Source organism: Sebastes umbrosus, chromosome 4, assembly GCF_015220745.1.
Source record: "Sebastes umbrosus isolate fSebUmb1 chromosome 4, fSebUmb1.pri, whole genome shotgun sequence".
Classification (NCBI taxonomy): Eukaryota; Metazoa; Chordata; class Actinopteri; order Perciformes; family Sebastidae; genus Sebastes; species Sebastes umbrosus.
In genome coordinates this window covers 17,329,819-17,349,593 of record NC_051272.1, presented here as the reverse complement: position 1 = coordinate 17,349,593, position 19,775 = coordinate 17,329,819, and the positions used below count along the sequence as shown (strand labels likewise).

The 19,775-nt window shown below is 40.2% G+C and overlaps 1 protein-coding gene across 3 annotated transcripts; it reads right to left on the bottom strand.

Moving 5' to 3' along the window:
* Positions 1–473: 473 nt before the first annotated feature.
* dapk2b (death-associated protein kinase 2b) lies at positions 474–19,648 on the bottom strand. Of its 3 annotated transcripts, XM_037767055.1 has the most exons (12): positions 19,481–19,648; positions 18,761–18,918; positions 9,401–9,622; positions 8,633–8,771; positions 6,928–7,057; positions 6,782–6,830; positions 6,662–6,688; positions 6,410–6,562; positions 5,915–5,960; positions 2,860–2,949; positions 2,676–2,756; positions 474–1,528 (listed from the first exon to the last, which is right to left on the bottom strand). In XM_037767055.1, the coding sequence occupies exons 2-12, from the start codon at positions 18,835–18,837 to the stop codon at positions 1,451–1,453; spliced, it is 1,092 nt and encodes a 363-aa protein (XP_037622983.1). In that variant the 5' UTR covers positions 18,838–18,918; positions 19,481–19,648; the 3' UTR covers positions 474–1,450. The 3 variants fall into 3 exon arrangements, with proteins under 3 accessions (XP_037622983.1, XP_037622982.1, XP_037622981.1); XM_037767054.1 differs by lacking the exons at positions 474–1,528; positions 2,676–2,756; positions 2,860–2,949 and adding an exon at positions 3,135–4,787 and having other exon boundaries at positions 18,761–18,921; XM_037767053.1 differs by lacking the exons at positions 474–1,528; positions 2,676–2,756; positions 2,860–2,949 and adding an exon at positions 3,135–4,787.
* Between the last annotated feature and the right edge of the window lie 127 nt (positions 19,649–19,775).

The following is a 19,775-nucleotide window of genomic DNA, read 5'->3' as shown; positions in this document are numbered from 1 at the left end:
ATGTTTCTAGCAAAAAAAAAATATCAACAAAAGTTTTTAATATAAATCAGTTTCTTTTTTTCTGTTTTCTTTTTTTTGGGAGGCCCTTTAAATATGTAGGATCACTAATGAATTGTTTCATAATCTGAGCATGGTGGGCAGAGTGACAATTGTGCAAGAAGTCAGTTTGGCGTGAATGAGGTAAGAAAAAAATGGAGGCAGAGATAGTGGCACACGGACAAAAGGCATTTCAATCAAATGAGGTTGGGATCCTATAGTACCATTTTGCATCTTAAATACAATTCATTACAATAGGTGTTTGCTTTTGTCCCGTGACCCACCATTAAGTTTCAGTTTAGGCCTTCCAAGTGAAGAAGTTTGGGCACCGCTGCCCTAAAAGAATTAAAGGCTAAATGGTGCTGTCATTTTTACATTGTGATGGAGTCATTGTTTTTATTTACTTTTTAAAAACTCACAAAGAAAAACAATCACGTTCATTAATTTATTAAACAAAATTTCAATTTACATTACATACAATACATACAAGTGAACAGAAAAAGATGCATGTGTGTGTTTAAAACAGTGTTTGCTCTTTTTTTTAATGAGCTAAAATACAAGTAACAGTGAAATTAAGACATTTGGCTGATATTTATGTATATTTACACCATACATACACTAGGACCTAACAACTGCTTTCAAAAATTCAACTGTGAAATGTCTTTTATAATTAAAATATCTATATACAGTCTTTATGTATGCATAAGATGAAATGCAATTATTGCCCCATTAGACACGAGTAATTGACAGTAATTAAAATTATCCTGTGTTAACTACAGTTAACAGATAGCTCTGTGTAGTGTACAGGCTACAGGCAAATTATTCTGATGTGGCAAATGAAGAGGTTAATGGTTAACTGTGATTACACAGCCATTGCTGTAAGTTAAGCAGAACAACATGTAAACATTTGGCTATCTGCTACCATCTCATTCATCTGTCAGTGCTTTCAACAACACACCTCTTGTAAATTCACACATGCAGCCTGCACAATAAAAAGAAGAGAATCTAACTGTCAATACTCGGATGTTAAACAACAGCTGAGGGACTTTTAAGACTGCAGTTGTAAGAGGAAGCTGCCTACTGTACATTCTTGTGGACGTGGTGCTAACATTGGCTTCTCAGTTCCTGTCAACAATAATCAGTTATATCTTATTATGCCAGAAAACGCTAGTTTGAATTTAGAAATGGCAGAATGCTATCTAACACATAGCAGAGGATCTGCTGGTGTTGTGGGTCACCAACACACGCAAAGTTGCCTTGACCAATTAAAATGCTGCATACACAGCAGTCACTCAAACAGATAATGTGAGATGACTCTTTATGACAAGTAACAGCTGCAAAGTGTGAGTCACAGAGGTCCAGAGTCACTGTTTTGCAACCGAACATCGTTGACCGCCCGGCACACTTGTTGCTCTCAGGAAGTGCTGCTTCTCTTTCTGCTCCTCGGCCTCCTCTTCAGGATTTCTTCCTCTTGGTCACTTTCACAATCCCTCTGAAACAATCCAAATGTTGGAGTTGAGAAACAGCTGTGAAATTGTTTGTGTGGTGACAAGTGATGACAGTTGTAGGAGTCCACAAAATGTAAATATTATTTTATTGTTTTTATAAAAAAAAGCAGGGTCCATGAATAACTAGTTGCAAAATACCAGTGTAACCATGTAGCGTTATGTGAAGAGTCCAATGCAGCACGGTTCAGATTGTAGCTGCATTATTACTGCAAATGGTTACTCTTAAAGAAATAGCTGAATATTTTAGGAAATACACATATTTGATTTCTTGCTGAGCGTTGGGTTGAGAAGACTGATACCTCATGTTTGTACAGTACGGTAAATATGAAGCTACAACCAGCAGCTTAGTTTAGCACAAAAGAAAACGGGGGAAAGAGCTAACCTGGGGTTGTCTTAAGTTAACAAAATCCACTTACCAGAACCTTCAAAGCTCACAAGTTGACACCTTATTTTTTGTTTGTTTAATCCGTGCAAAAATTTGAGTGTAAAACTTAGAACTAGAATTACCGCCTTGTGGTTGTATGCCTCCGCCAACCGGTCAAGTTGCAGTTTACATCTATGTCTGTCCAAAATGTCACAATTTTATCCTATTAGATATTTGTTTGAAATTGTTATAATTAGCATTTAAATTCTAGAGTTATGGGGAGTCCAAGTGAATGTCTGTGCCACATTTGAAGAAATTCCCTCCAGGCGTTCCTGAGATATCACGTTCACAATAATGGGACGGATGTGAGATCACAGTGACCTTTGACCTTTTACTACCAAAATCTACTCAGTTCATCTTTGAGTCCAAGTGGACGTTTGTGAAAAATTTGAGATATTGCGTTCACGAGAATGGTATGAATGGATGGACGGACAGACGGACAACCCGAAATCATGCTTCCTGCAGTCTCCATTGGTTACCTAGCAACGTCACATTGACAACAAAACTCCGGGAAGTCACTGCTCCTGGAAATCTTGGACAGTCTTTATGCTAAGCTAAGCTAAAAGGCTGTAGCTTCATATTTACCATACAGACATGAGAGCTGTATCAATCTTCTCATCTAACTCTCAGCAACAAAGTGAATATGCAAAATTCCCAACTGTCCAGACTGAGCCATTACTGTTAGCTTTACAGCAGTTATTTCTTACCTCGTCCGGCTGAGGTAGCTTGTTGCCCTTCTTCATGATCCGCGTTAAGTGATTGCACAGAGCCACAATTCTGAATGACATCTGTTGAACAGATAAAAAGCAAAGAGAGTGACTCCTGAAAGCTATCAAGAGCAACATTTTTTATAATATATGAACCAACTGTACTAAAAATGCTTTTATTTACCTTCCACCTGCGTCTTGCGTACTGTCTCTTAAAGTTATCCAAGTTGACCACTGACAACCTCTTCACCATGGCCTGTCTGGGATTCAGAGGCTGCAGAGACACAATGAGTGGATGAAATAACAATGGAAGTATCTTTTATGTTAATGTCAAATGTTCAAGCAAGTTCAAAAACATTATGCATTATGTACGGGTCTAATTTTTACACTGTAATCTGAGGTACAACAGGAAGTATAGGGAAATCTCAGATCAAAAGAATTTGTAAACGGGCAACATAATAAATGGTGAACATTTATTTCAGTGTTTAAACAACAGTGGTGTCGGTGTGCACATCAGAGGCCATAAAGTGTGAGGCGTGAACAGGAATATCTGTTGAGATGCTAAAAACACTGGTACGGAGGTGACACATTTTGAAACACACGTGATCTTATCACAGATGTTGGTTTTCCTGTTGACTCATAAAACATCTCCAAGAAAGAAATAAAAAAATAAATAAGTAAATTCAATCTTTAGTAAAAGTGCACATTTGAATCAATGAAAAATAATCTAAAAAACAACAACAACAAAAACACAAACAACATATTTAGGACAACACATGCAACTTTACAAATGATAATCTTTGTGAAAAAAATATACACATTAATATACAGTCCTAAAAATAAAATGGAATGAAAAAATAAATCAATTAAAAAAATGTGAACTTCTTCCATTGAAAAGAGCTGCTGTTTGAGCCTTCTGGCCATGACACAGTAAAACTCACAACTAATATTTATCTTCATTATCTTGTCCAAATAAAAAGCTACCAAACCCGCTCAATACAACGAGACCATACTTGTCTGCAAATATCACTTACATTTTAGAATAATTACTATTATTGTGCCATAATTATACTTCAAAACCCCAATTTGTCGTTTTTATACTTTTTTTTACGGCTTAAATAAACATGATGTAACACTGAGCTTTGGAGGTGCTGGTACGCAGTTTCTTTTTTTTTTAACATTCGGACAGAGCCAGGCTAGCTGTTTCCCCCTGTTTCCAGTCTTTGTGCTAAGCTAAGCTTACTATCTCCTGTTTGTAGCTTCAAGAAAGTGGTATCCATCTTCTCACCAAACTCAGAAAGAATGCAGATAAGCCAATTTCCGATTCCTACTATCGTACTACATGGTTCACACAAGAAAATAAACATTTGAAATAAAGAAAATATAAAGACTATAGAGACTATACATTCAAAAGTTTGTGCTACATTCAAACAGCTTCATTTTCAAAAACACGTTTAGATTTTTAAGGTGTGTTTTTATTTGTTAGCCTGACTCTGTGAGTGGCTGTTGGGCCTCGGGGCACAGTTCCCTCCTGCAGGACGGATGCAGCAGCTCCTTCAGCGCCTGCCTCACGTCCGTATTCAGACTGCTGCTGTGGTTGCTGCTGCCGTTGGCTCCTTCTGGATGCAGAGAGCTCATCATCTCCTGCAGCCACTTCAGCTCAGAGTTCAGCTCCTCTCTCAGAGCGTCCAGCTTACTCTGCCTCTGGCTGTACTTCCCACTGATGCTCTCCAGACTGGCATCTACAGACTTAATGTCCTCCTGCAGCAGCCTCCTCGTGGCCTCCACTTTACGGAACTCGTAGCGGACCTGTGACAGCTGCTTCCTCGCAGTCTCGCTCTCCTCCTTGTACCAGCTCTCTTTATCGTTGTAGATGGAGAGCAGCGCTTCTATATCACCCTGCAGAGTGTGGCGGGCTCCTGCCACCTCTGACAGCCCTGTCTCCATCAGACTGACGTCCTCCACCACGTGGGCAAAACGCTCAAAGTTGGCATATGTGTTGTTCTGGGGCATGCTGGAGTGGGACTGGATGGTGTACTCCATTAGACGTTTCGTCTTCAACTGCTCCGCTTTCTCAGGGGCAACGCTATCCTCTTCCATGTGGCCGCAGGACTTCAGACAGAAGGGTGGAGGGAGGACACACTGAGTGAGTGAGAGGCTGTCTCATTGTTGCATCTTGAATACACACAGCGGTGAATATCCCAGCAGACGTGGCACTGCAGGGTTAGTGTGTGACCCTACAGCGAAAGCCATGGCAGGTAAGAGTGCCACAAAAAAACAGCAGACATTCCTGTTCAGGGTGTTATGTTTCCTGGCTTCATGCTTGTAACCGAACAGGATGGAGACTCCACAGCAAAACACCATTCGCATGCATCTCAGCGGCCAATGTTGGAGTAGATTTCCTCATTATTACAGGTTGTTAAATGTCCATGCCATGAAAATCACAATTAGTGCTTCAGTTCGATCACTTGAATTTCTAGGCAAAGTTTCAGACTGCAAAAGACGGCTGTACAAGATGTGTGTAGTAGGGATGCAAAACCAAAACGAACCGTTCATTGATGTACAAACTGAACTGTGGGCTTGTTGAACTGTTGCACAACTATTAAATACAGGCCTGCTTATTATCTGATGAGGTACCAACGACATAAAAGAGGCAATTATTTGAACAAAGGCCTACTTGACCATTACGTAACCTGCCTCATCTCGTGTATAAAATTGGTGTTATGGCTTCATAGAGAAATATCTTTCATTACTATAAATCAATCTATTTATTTTGATATTTTGGAGTTCAAACACATTGGAAATGGTTATGTGTTTCTTCTCCCTAATGTGCAAAACAAACCGAACCGAAACAGTGACCCAAAAACCGCAATACAAACCGAACCGTGGGTTTGTTGAACCTTTTGCACAACTAGTGTGTAGATAAGTGTGTTGATAGGTGATGGGTGCAAAAAAATAATGATGCAGTGATGGAAACAATATACACTAACTGTGATAAAGTATGTTTTCAACATATATAAAGTTAACGGGTGTGAACTTTTTGAGCATGAAGTCAACATTTTTTGGGCACATTTAAAAATGGATTGTGCGCTCTAATAAGAAACAAACCTGTAACCCGTATGTTACCTTTGACATCAACTGTTAAATGTTGTTTTCACATGTAGCAGGAGGAGGTGGGGCTGACAGTAGTTATTGAGGGAACAAAAACATGCTATAATACGCATAAATCAAGTGCATACCTTAATCCAGTGATGGTTGAGGGCGTCTTGTATGGTCATCCGTTTTCTAAAATGATGAGAGAAAGAAAATGCAGCTGAGTAAATACACCCGAACAACTCCGAGCGTGGTGAGCAGTCACGCCTTAGGATGTGTAAATCTCTCAGGAATACATTCAGACCGGTTTTACTTTCACAGGAATATTTGGTTTCCTGGAGGTGCATTTAAATGGAAACACATGTTAAGAAACAAGATTAAGATCACATGGTACACAGAAAGACATATAGTGCTTTGCTTGGGATTAGCTTGCAGTATAACTAATGTTTATTTAGCTTATTTTATTAAGTGTATCACATTGTGTCCAAAAAACTAAATCCTTGCTCTAGATTTCTGTGGACTGGCTGGCCTTTCATTCATTTGGGTCATGTCTGCATGTGCTTAGGATTTATTGCAGTGAAACCTCTAATTCTAGGCTTTGTATTGACCTTTGACCTTCAGCTGTTTGTCAGTGCTTTTACCTCGTGTCCTTCTCCAGGAGCTTTCTGATGAAGCTCTTGGCCAGCTCGCTGGTATTGCTGAAGAGCTCTTCGTCAAACTCGTAGTCCATCGCCGAGATGTTTCCCAGGGTTTCCTGCTTCGTGTCGCCGAGGAAAGGTGACGCGCCGCTCAAACTGAAACAACATTCACACACTCACTTAAAAATCATCCTTGATAATCTCTTTAGGTACGTTAAGCTTCCATATTCATAATGACGAATCATCCCAACTTACAGTATATAAGTGATGACTCCAATGCTCCTGTGAAAAAACAGCACAAGGTTAATCCAAAGTTATGCGCTGCAGCCTGGTGTATGGAAGGCAGCAGAGTCAGAGGTAATTAAAAGCTCTTACCACATGTCTGCCTCCAATCCCAGTTGCTCATAGTTGACTATCTCTGGAGCTGAAAATAGACAGCAAACACTCCTGCATCACAAAACACCAAGCCTCCTCTTAAAATGTCCTTCACTGCAAACACATCTCATATAAAATACACTTACCAACAAATTCAGGGGTTCCAAAAATGTTTTTGAAATCTGCCCCGGCTTCTATTTTGTGTGCGAGTCCAAAGTCTATGAGTTTGATGCGGGGTAGATGAACATTCCTGTCCAGCAGCATTATGTTTTCAGGCTGAAGTGCAAAAAAAAAACAAACAGCAGATTTGTCAGCAGATTTCTACTAATACCAAGATTGGGCAATTCACAAACAACACTGAGTAAAACAATTACCTGGGTAAAGCTGCCTTTTGCGTAAGCATTAAAGAAAAACATTGTTACAGTCATTCTTGTCAGTGTAAAATATTAAAATATTGAAGGTAAAGTTCAACATCTTGGAAATTTTACTGATTCACTTTACTGTAACTTAGCAGAAAGACTGGAAACAGTATCAAATAGTTAGCCTGCCTCTGTCCAAAGGGAACTAGAAATTTGGCACCTCTAAAGTTAACTAATTAACAGATTGTGTCCCGTTTATTCCACCTACAAAATCAATAGTGTAAAAAAGACAAATCTGCATTTACGGGTGTTATGTGCCGGACTATTTCTTGGCCAGGACCACTACAGGAAGTTAGTGGTTCTGACAAAGAAATAGCTGGGAAATTATGGAGGACTAAAGCTACTATTATCTAAAAAAAATAGTTAATAAATAAATAAATAATTGACTCAATAAATAAATAAATGAATAAAATAATAAAGAAAGAACTTGTATAAATAAAGGCCTCAATTATCAAATAAACATGCATGTTGATTTGAAAATAAATAAGTATACACAAAAATAGAAATAAATAAAATGTATTTATTTCTTTGAATAAATAGGGAAATTAAAAATTAGGGAAATAAAAAAACATAAATAAATGTAAACAGAAAATAATTAATTCTAAAAATAAATGGATATGAAAATAAGTGATTTGTAAAAATAAATATTTTTTCTGTGCATATTTATTTATTATAAAATTATCTACACGTTTATTTGATATTTGAGTTTTTTTTATTTCTACATTTCTTTATTTCTTTCTTTATTTATTATAATGTCAGCTTAAGTCCTCCATAGATAATAGTTCAGCACACAACTTGTCACTTTTACACATTGTATTTTTATATGGCTTGAACAACAAGATGCAACTCGTTAATTGATGAGTTTAGTGTAGCAACTGTGTTGCTCTGGATTCCTATAAATCAATATAAAGGTCACAAGTAACATCCGCGTTGACTGGACAGACAGTTTTAACATTTTCCTCAACTGACTATTAACCTTCTGATTTCACAGAAAATGCTCAACACAAATGAGCGCACAGATCTGTCATTGTGAGGTGAAGGTCACAGCCTCGGACAGGTCTGAATCGAGCCCTTCACTGCGTGTTCTTTTTCCTTAATTGCCAAACGAGGAGCATTAAGAGTGAAGAGGAGCTGCAGCTTCAGAAAAAACAGGATAGTGACTATCAGCAGCGTGGGCGACACTGCTCTCTGAAAGTGAGGAGATAACCTTGTGGTGTCTATATCTGAGCGACTGGACCTCAGCCACAGACAACAGGAAGGATGTGTGATTCAGAATAGCGAGACAGTAAACACCTGCTATATATATGTGACATTAATTCCACTTTAACCTTGCATGAACGGACAGTTCAGTAGCTGTGGAGGTAAAGAACATCGTCGTCATCACGAGACAAATATAGATTTACATAATATGCACAGATGGAGCGGGTTGTACCTTCAGATCAAAATGTGCGATCCTCTTGGAGTGGAGGTACAGGACTCCGTCTAGGATCTGTTTGATAAACCGAGTGGCCTCCTCTTCACTGAGAGACTCCTTCTGAGCTAAGAAATCGAACAGCTCTCCTCCAGACACCCTGTAACACACACACACACACACACTCACTCAGAGACACATCCTGTGGGCTCAGATAATCTGGAGTTCTCTTGAACGTTATCTAAAGTGAGTTCTCAGGATGCATTGGGTCACGATGCCTTAGATATGTTTGTTTGTGGTAACAATCTGCCCTACTTATGTCTCACTGTAGCGCTCAACCTTTTCATAATAAAATACGTGAAAAGCTGCTGAAAAGTGGTGTAAAGTGTCCTTTGACCAGCTGGCGGCCCATAAACATGATGTCCTTTTATATTCATACAAAGAAAACCTAATAGACTGAATGACACAAAGCGTCTCGTCCTGCATCTAACAGGAACTGTTCTGCAGTTTACCCCTTTGCTTTGATTGGACTGAGCTTTCTTTTCGTCCTAATTGTGCCCTCTATGATGCCAGGCACTCGCTGGACCCAAACGGGGGCCATCTGAGGCTTCTTTTCAACACAAGCTTTTAATAACTCTGCGAGAGACGTTTGGTTCTTTCTGGCACACGTGATCTTGGCAAAAAGGTTTTCAGCAAACACAGCAGTCAACAAAATGAACTCACAAATCGAAACATGGACAAAAAAAGATTCTGATTCTGTACGGATGTTGTGATGCATTGTTGACTCACAGTTCGAGGATGAGCACCACGTCTGTGCGGTTCTCGTACACGTCATGTAGCGCTACGATGTTGTTGTGCTGGATCTGCTGCAGGATGTCCACTTCCCTCTCAATCTCCTCTCTCCTTACGCCACGTCTGCTGGCCCGACTCTGGCGCTTCTTGATGAACTTGGCTGCATATTCGACGTCCGTGCTCTTTTCTATACAGCGTTTGACGATTGCAAATTGCCCACTGCAGACACAAAAGAAAAAAGAAGACATTACTGAGTGTACTATAGGTAACATTTTTCAAGATAGAAAATCAATTTCTAATAAACAATTAACAACAGGATGTTGACAGGGAGGAAGTTGTGTGTCAAAACCAGCTGAAATATTGAGGTATAGTCCATCACTTCCTGTTTCCCAGGAAGACAGAGAACAATCAGACAGACCAGCAGTGTGGGACAGAGCTGCTGTCCTCCCACTCCAGCAACCTTCCTGCCAAATTTCTCGCCATCCTCAAGAGATCAGTCCACTGAAAAAATCCCCAAAACTCTGAATATTTCACAACAGAGGTGTGGGTGAGAGACCATCTCTCTGTGGATTATTGTTTCACTTTTCACTGTGCTCTTGTATTGCAAAGCTACAGTCTGTGGACATGTGATTATGACACCTAGTTAATATGTTTACATCCTGAGCTATACTGACCCCTAAATGACCCCTTAAAGACAGGGCTGACTCCACCAGTAAACTACTAAACTTTATTGTCACTCTCCCCTGACATAACTACACATTTCACTCATAATTGACCCAATGACAGACTGAACGAGAAGCATTGTCGCCCAGTTAAATATATGAGGTGAGTCTCCACGGCTTTATTATCAGACCAGCACTTGTAATCTCAGTCTGCTGCCACTCCTGCTGCTGTGGGCTGACTGACCTGCCCACTCTGTACATTCAGACACTGAAAACAAGCCTCTCAGTCACTAATCTCTCCTCAGTAACAGGCCACAGAAAGACATGAGGGCGGAAGTGGTGGCAGAGCTGGCCAAAAAGTTTCTGAGTGGGGAAGATGAACTTTATCTTTCACAAGACCGAAGAGGAATATTCAGTCAAATATGCATGCAGTAGTGATTGTATAAAATAAATATGAATAGGATAGTTTGGGTGTTTTGAAGTGCAGTTGTATGAGGTACTTATCCATAGTCAGTGTATTACCTATAGTAGATGACGGTCAGCATGCCCCGAGGTTTGGAGAAACACACAGGAGTTCCAGCAAGGAAGCAAAGTAATGTACTGCTGTGGACGGGGTTGCCAGCAAAAACGTATTTTAGGCACCTAAAAGAAAGGCCCACCTAAAAAAGTCAACATCAGTTTAAGTGTACGCTATATCTAGAATATTTTTAGAATAGTTTTACCCTTTTACCTCGCTATGAGACAGCTATATAGTCTATGTTTCCGACGAGGAACTGAAGCCGTTATCCATGCTCTCGACAAAGCAACCAGACTGCATTGAAAAAAACAGTAATTTTATCTTGCAGAACACGGGAGTTGCTGGTCTACCGCTGCCTCGATCTGTTAGTTTGTTTGAGTTATTGTGTGACTTTGGTTGGTTCAGATTCACCATAGTTACACAACAGCACAAACAAACTACTTGATCGAGGCAGCGGTAGATCAGCAACGTCCATGTTCAGCGACGTCAAATTACAGATTTTTTCAACAGTCTGGTGGATTTCATGAGAGCATAGATGGATGCTACGGTTTCAGTTCCCCATCGGAAAGGGCTGTCTGACTGCAAGGTAAAGCGGTGAAAATATTCTAAATATAGTGTACACTTAAACTGATGTTGATTTTTTTTTAGGTGGGTCTTTCTTTTAGGTGACTAAAATTTGCTTTGCTTCTATGCAGTAACTCCTGTCTGCTTCTCCAAGCTGGGGGTGTGCTGACCATCATCGATTGTAATACACTGACTATGGATGAGTACCTCATACAAGCCCACTCCAAAACACCTGGACTATCCCTTTAATGCCGGTGGACACAATAATTTACTGTATCCCTTTGCAAATTATTCAATGCAACAGAGATGCGTTTGTATTTTTAGACATTGTGAAAGAACACCCAGAGAGAGGACACAGATAATGACTGGCAGGCATATGTTTTGGACATAACTGTCCACACAGAGATTCCAGGGTGGCTGTGAGAGGCTGTCCAGTCTGTGTCCACTATCATCACGGTGTCTACAGTGGGCTAAGAATAGCCCGGCCCACAGGCTCCTTCTCCACCTGCTACATCTCTGCTGCCGCTGCTTGGGGAGAAGGAAAAAGCCTGCTGAGCTGGAGCTGCTGGATAAAGGCTGTCCAAAAACACATGGACACACACTGTGCTCCTGCTACACTCATTTCACACAGCAGTTTACACAAGCTCCAGCTCATCACTAAACAAATACATGGATTAAATACAAAAGTAAAAGTAACCTTTCCTTAAGCACATTCGTCTGAGACGGTAGAGCCAGTTTGCTCTTTTTGAGGCACACCCTGTCCTGTGCAGTTCTACAACCACATCTGGGAGCTGTTCTTGAAGACTTGTTTTTAAAGTTGCCTTGCTCAAACAATTACTGAGGTGTACTTTCACCACGCAAGCCAAGATCTTCAATGACTATTACACAGGATGTACAAAATGTTTGCTAGAAGAAGAACGTCCTTTATATGCAATCGAGAATAGCAACACTGCAAACTATGGCCTCAAATACCTAAATCAACATTTATTTGACCCAGAAAAAAATAGAAAAACTAGATTATAAGCGCCACAAACATACAGTAGTATTAGTTGCATTGCACAGGTGTTTCAAATAAAAAGGTTACCTCAATATAGCTTCCAGGTTCTAGAGAGGTATGTGTATGAGCTCTTACCATCTGGCGGACGATACGGGGTCACCAAATGCAAACTGAACCGTTTGAAAAAATTGTTTGTGCCCACCTTGATCAAAATTTTAAATTTCAAAAAATGTTTCTTGAGGCTGTAGGGTTGTGCAATAGAGTCATGGTGTTCTTATTCTTGTTTTTTTATCTCTTATTTATGCTGTTTTATATAGGTCTTGGTAATGTGCAATATATGTTGTTTGTGGTTTACATTGTTATGTGTTTCTCTGTTTACATGTGGATTGTTGTTGTTGTTGTTTGTTTTTAATGTTTTTAATGTTTCTATTTATTGATGCTGCTGTGGAGGCAGCTGATGGTGTGCAGCACTGAGTCCAAGACAAATTTCCCCAAGGGGACAATAAAGCGTATCGTATTGTATCATATCGTATCATATACTTTCTAACCACAAAGCCTCAGGGAGTTATTATTAAGCTTATAAACTTCATATAGGGGCAACAAAAACACTGACAAGATCAGATGTCGGTGTGAACATGACCCAACAGAAAATGCAGGAGAGAAGGAGGAGGTGTATGTCGTAACAATGGTCTTCACAGAGTTGCACACATGCCGCAAAGGAATAATAAAAACACGGCGGGTGAGGCGCAGAAGCAGAGGAACAGCGAGGAATCTGAAATGCTCCCTCTATCTGTTCTATTCACAGGACATTTCCACCCCTGAGACATCCCTGAAAGGCTGATCCTGTTCGAGATGACTATGGTAATGTGTGAACTGAGGAGAGGAGGGGGAGTGGCTCGCTCAATGAAGTCCACTTGCAAAACCAAACATAAAGCACATGACAGTGTCCTTGATTTGCCTGTTAAACAAGACTGAACACAATGACCCCTCGTGGTGTTTGCTGTAGCCCAAAGGTGAGAAAGTAAACAACACAACTGTCAGTGCAAGGGCTTTACTGTAGCGTTGTTACGAGGTGCAGAGTAACAGCGGTGAGAGCGGTGATGCTGGGAGTGGTATTCCACAACGGGCCAGGCGTGCCGGCTGTCTTAGCTCTAAGCCGGCCAGTGGGGCTGAAAGCACCATCTCCCTGCAGAGTTTCCACTTCCAACAGCTGAAGGTCATTATCTTCAGCCAAGGTTGGAGGAATGCTCGGACGAAGTGGCGCCGGCCCAATATTTAAACACATTTCTCAACTGAACCTCTGGGGCGGCGTGACAGAGACAGCCAGATTCATAATTGACCAAGCCCTGTCCCTAACCACCCCTACCATCTGTGATCTCCAATGTGAAGGAGAAGCAGCTCAAACTTCTAAAATATGACTCATCATTGCAGAAAGTGTAATTTCTGTTGTATTATCTAGTGTAACAAACCCTTCATCTGCTATTATCATGACAACATTTATGCCCATGAAGAGCTCAGGGTGCTCTAGATTCCCACTTGTTTTGAAGTGGTCCGATGTCAACTATGTATCTGTGGAGCAGTAGGGCTGCTGACAGTAATGGAGTGACTTCTGTGTCAAAACGGGAATTCTGGGAATGTCGAAGAGGTCAACGTGGAGTTCCCTCAGCCAGGCTGCACTGAATAAACACATTTTTCACCCCCTCAACAGCAGGAATGTCTGTTCCTCGGAGCTGACTACACGCATCCTCGCCCTGCTCCTTGTACATGCATGCCTGCTGTCCGTGCTATAGATACATCATGTACAGTAAATCCCTCTGGAGAAACTCTAGCACTTTACTGCGTTCATCAGCAGCACCTGTCTGCCTCGCGACTGTCAGGTCTTTTCACTTCAACACATCTGAAGGCTGCGGCCGTAAGTGTGTATCCCTGCCCTCCCTGCATCCTCTTCGTAGTCAACAAACTTCCGCAAAACATTTCTCCTCCTCATTTCCTTCTGCAAGAATGTGGCTAGTATTTCTTCAAATTACAAAAACCGCAGTACCCAGAGACAAATTGTGAAACACTTTCCATGTCAAGTGTGGTGTGAAGTGACCTTTTCAGTGTTCCTGCGTTCAGTTGGACATTTGAGTAATTCAATAACAATCACGATACGATATCATATCGATTCTTGGGACAGCGACATGATATTTGCGGATATCACAAAGTCTGCCACAGTATGATTTTGATTTGATTCAATTCAGTAGCCTGCGATCGTTATGAGACGATATCATATGCTCATTTAACACAATCAGTTACGTTTCTATTAACTCACAAAAAGCAACTGAAACATAATTTGACAATTTTAGTATTGGGCTCTGTAGGGAGGAGGTGCGCTTGGACAGAAATTGTGACACAGACGTACCATGGGAATTTCAAAATAAAGATGACGATATGCTCGATGTTTTCACTTTGCATCGATGACATTGGATCGTTGATCAATGAATCGATATGTCAATCCAGATCGATGTATCGTTACACCCATACTACCATGTACGCAATATCAATGCTAACATGCTGATGTTTACCATGTTCACCGTCTTTGTTTAGCATGTTAGTATGATGCCATTTTCTAATGAGCACTACAGACAAAGTAATGTTAAGGCTGACGGGAATGTCATATATAACATATACATGTAGTTTTACAGGTATTTGGTATTAAAATCAAAATATTTTAATTCTAAATATTAACATTTTGACCACCTGATAGTGGCACTATATGAAAAGTTAAGGCAGCGCCAAAAATATTACAATTCCTCCTGAGGTCGACATTTTGAACAAATTTCATAGCAATCCATCCAATAGTTGTCGAGACACTTCACTAAAAATGACAATGTTCAACCTCGTGGTTGCACTAGAGGAAACGTCAGAGGATCACCAAAGTCAGTAGGATTCATCCTCTAGGGAATCTGAAAGCCCAGCCTGTTCTCATTCCCAGGGCGTCAAATACCAACACTTTGTCACGGCCGTCGGCGTTCGATACCGCCGCACTAGGCATCCTTTAGCGGAGGTAGGAGACACGTTGGGCTTTCCATTAACTACAATGTAAACCCATTCGTGGCAACAGTAAACAAACCGGGAATGTATGCCAGGACTGTGGTGACATAGTTTAAAGAGCGAAAGAGACCGCCGTTTGTGTCCCGTGTGTTACGTTTCGCTTTCACTTTACAATCATTTGTTCGTTCATGTCCTGGGTTCATTACGCCCAGTCAAATTTTCACTGTACAAACATAGTCATTTTAAGCCCAACCACATTGTTTTTTCCTAAACCTAACTATAGTGATTGTGTTGCTTAATCCTAAACAAGTGTTTTTGTTTAATTTACAACATTAAGCACGTGTTTACTGCGACCGAAAAAGTGACGCCAAGGGGTCTGACAAAGCATCAGTGTGTGATGAGTTGGACATGTTGGAAAATATCTGTACAAAATTGAATGGCAATCCATCCAATAGTTGTTGAGACATTTCAGACCGACATCGCCATCTTTAAAGCTGTGCTGCTAGCGAGAGTAGCTAAAAACAGCAAAGCCCATGAGTTTCTGTTCTAACCAATGTGAAACCTGTAGAGGATGTAAGTGCAGTATTTGCAATTTCAAAATAGGAAGTTTACAAGCCTTTTGTTCTTGTTCAGGCATGAACAAAGACAATGGCACTTCCCATCCAGTGCATTGCATCCTGTGAATTTTTGCCATTGCTCGATGATGACTAACAAAGAAGATGTTTTTTCACTCATGGCCGCCACAGTATCAGCAAGTGGTAGTAAAGGTAAAAAAGCTCTTGGGTGTTATGACCCAACATGGGCAACGTGTTGTTGACAGGTAGAGTTCACATAATCCACCATCTGCCATGACGGTCACTTGTAAATCAGCTCACCACCACAGCCTCACCAGTCTGGTGGGAGGGCCGGAAGCAGCTGTGGGCTCGCACAGTGACACTTCCTACTATGTGTCATCATCAGTGTCATCGCTCAGATGGTAAGACAGGTCAGTAAATGCCTCACATTTCAAGGAAAGGATTGTTTTACAGATTGGTTTACCAGAAACTCCCATCAGTAGTGGAAAGAAACATTGCGTACAACTGCGTGGGACCCTGTGACATTATAATGTACCAGTAGGTGGACAGTGTGATTAATCAACCTTCCCGTGTGCGAATGGCTCAACAGTTCCACAGAGGATCTTAACACAGATCTACACAGAGATAAGTTTTTGGCCGCTCTCTCATCAAGTTTCCTCACCCTCTCGGGAGGACGATTGAGTAACAGTTCCATTGTGGCGTCTGGTGGAGAGGTCTGAACCCATGAGGCTCTCACAAACCGTGGGTGGGGTGGGCTGCAGTCCTCCACAACTAACTATAAAGTTGTCACAACAAGACTGCAAGCAAAAAAAATCCAGCTGCTGAATTGGTGATAAAATTCTCAGAAATGTTCTGTGACTGAAAAAGCTCTTCTTGTTTTCGGTTGTGGCTTTTAACCACATCAGCTTTCTACCTCCCATGACAGTATAGTGATGAACACGTACGAAGCTCCGCTCTCAGCAGAGTCGTCTTATCAGGCAACAAGTTTCCAGCTCAACCTCAACTCAGTGATATTGTCAGCCTTTAAACAACACATTACCACGCCTTTCATTTACTGGTATTACTCTCAAATAAAGCACTCTTTATCAACCCTTTATAAACGCTTTAGAAGGATCTTTTATAGATTAGTTCAAATCCATTAATAATAATAATAATCTTTAATTAATCATGAGGACACCTACAATGTTGGAAAATAATCTGCAGTTATAAATCGTGATAACTCATTTAGAGCTGTAAATAAGGGTGTCGCTATAAATTGGTATTGACAATAACCGTGATATTTAAATATGAAATATTGATATCATGTTAATAATACACATATGATCATATCGTGTAATAATCCAGCGTCTTTTAAATCATTTTATATATACAGTTATGGTTACAGACTCTCTCCACCTCCCTATTCTCATATTTTGAGTGTCACATATTTGTCAAAAAAGAGACAAAATGCACAATAAAGAAAATAAAGATGAATTTAACTGATAGCATTATTATTATTTTTTCTCATATTTTCTATAGATATCACGATAATATTGTTATCGTGAATTCTTTTGGCCACAATAATCGTGTAGAGAAAATCTGATATTGTGACATCCCTAGCTGCAACGATTAATCGATTAGTTGTCAACTATTAAATTAATCACCAACTATTTTGATAATCGATTCTATCAAATTGGTTTCTTTACTCCTATGACAGTAAACATTTTATGGACCAAACAAGAGAAATCAAGAGAAAGACTATAATACATTTAGTTTATAATTGTTCATAAATTGTTAGTAAATGCATTTAGGTTCATTTGTTGTGCAGCTCTTTCCCACAAAGTAAGAAAGTTGTTCTTATTAATGGCTTATAACTGACCCATAAAGCATTAGTGCGTGATTTATTAACCAGCAACATATAAAGGGTATTTGGAAATGGCACACATTATCATTTAAGCAAATTGCCTGTTTATCTAATAATAATTAGGGCCCCTCTTATTTGATTTGTCTATTTATTTGACTATCGGTCGTTTTGGTCTTAGTCGACAAAGATTTCTTTAGTTGATTAGTCATTTTTTATGCTTTTTTTTCATGCTGAATGACTTATTTCCAAGAAACTTATGAACACATCTCTGGTGAACACAAGATTTAAAGTAATGCTTTTGTGTAATTCTTTGTGGAGAAACTCCACACATCAACTCATTTATTAGACGACAAAATTAAGAGTTTTAGTCCACTAAGAATTTCTTTGTTCGATGACAGCCCCACTAATAATATTCAATCTTTTCATTCGCAGATGAATTTGAATATTTCATGAGGCAAATATATGAGGAATCTCAATGTAAAATTAAAGCTGGACACAAAACTCTTCATCTACAGGCGTATAAATGCAGCTGGAGCGCACTTCCACAGCAGGTCTTCGTTTTATCCTGTCAGGGGTGTGTCAAAGAAGCTGTGCAGCTAATGACCAGCAAACACCGGGACATAGTGTATATCCTGACTAAAAGTGAAAGGTCAGAGGTCAAGTCACTTTCTTTTCACACCCTCTCTCTATCTGTTAGCAAGCGGTGCACATGCCAAAGTCGCCCTTCCACACATGTGTAGTGGATTTGTAGCTTCCTCAATCCTCACTGCCAACTTCCTTTAATCCATTTCCCCATAGGACACAGTTTCCTCGCTGTCTGGCTCGACCCTTCATCACATTGATCCACCCAGAATCAGCTTTTGCAAAAGCAGTAAATCAAATTTTATCCTCTTTCCTGGTTCGGACATATCGTGTCCACGCAGAGCTTGTTTTCTTAGAGAGCATTTACCTTTAAACTTTATCTCTGGTAGTAAACTTCAACCTACTTCTTACACAGCGACACTCCCCAGTTCAAGCTTAAACAGGCCAGCTGTTTGCATACCTACGTACACACCGGGACCACTAGGTCAAGAGGTATGCAGTGGAGAGATGAATCACACATTGAGTCACACTAAGTGAAGATCATTTTCTATGGGGTGTAATTAAACATCTCCTACTGTACTCACCTTCCTAGTTCTTCTCCAATTACATAGAAATCCTCCACTTGCTGTTGCTTGAATACCGCCATGCCAGGTGTCTTCATTGATGTAGTTTACCTCCTGGATGTGCACCACTAAAGCCCGTCTATCCAGCCGTCTCCTTCTCTTTCACCACAAGTCCAACCCTGCTGATTCAAAGAGGTGTTCCTGTTGATTTCTGACTGGAGAGATGAATATGTTTACATGTCCCAGCTTGCTCTATAGCATTCCTTCAGAGTTGGATCTACTTTCACCTGCCTGTTCAGAAAGCTTAAACACTATGAGACCAGCAAAGGAAATACACTCAGTCTGTCTTTCATTTGTCTAAATACTGATTATTGGCTTTAAAAACTTAACAAGCACAACCCATACAGCTGTGCCAAGCTGGGCAGTGTAACAGTGGTTAGTTATTGTGATTATAGCAGGATTAAAAGAAAAGAGCATTTTGGGTAATTAGGGCAGGATATGTGAAATTTGCTCTTATTGTGAAACATTTGGTCTGGCAAACAGGCTCACATTGGCAGCAACATGTGCTTTGTAAGTATTAAGAATAACATTTTTTACTGCTATGAATTAGACTTTAAAAGCAGAATAGTAATTAATTGAACACTATAAGAGTGAACATTTATGTACATACAAAAATGACAAAAACTGAAATAGCACTTCCTATATGATAAGTTGCATGTCACACTTCCTCCACAAACTGACCTGATGTCGTATCTTCTGTCAGAGCTGATGATAAACTTGCATCGGTTCCCACGTCTCCTACAGCTGCTCTGCTCTCCTCATAGTTCAGACACAAAACTGCTCCTTTAACGTCTCTGTTGTTTTCTGTCACTTCTGGCAGCACCATCAGGCTTTTGTGTCTGCAGAAGTCCCTCCCCCTGATGGCTCTATTATAGTACTGCATGCATGAGAGAGACAGGCTATCAATAAAGATGCAGCAGCATTTAAGGAACTGAGGATTACTCTTAATCCTTTTTATGAACACCTGCAGATGAGT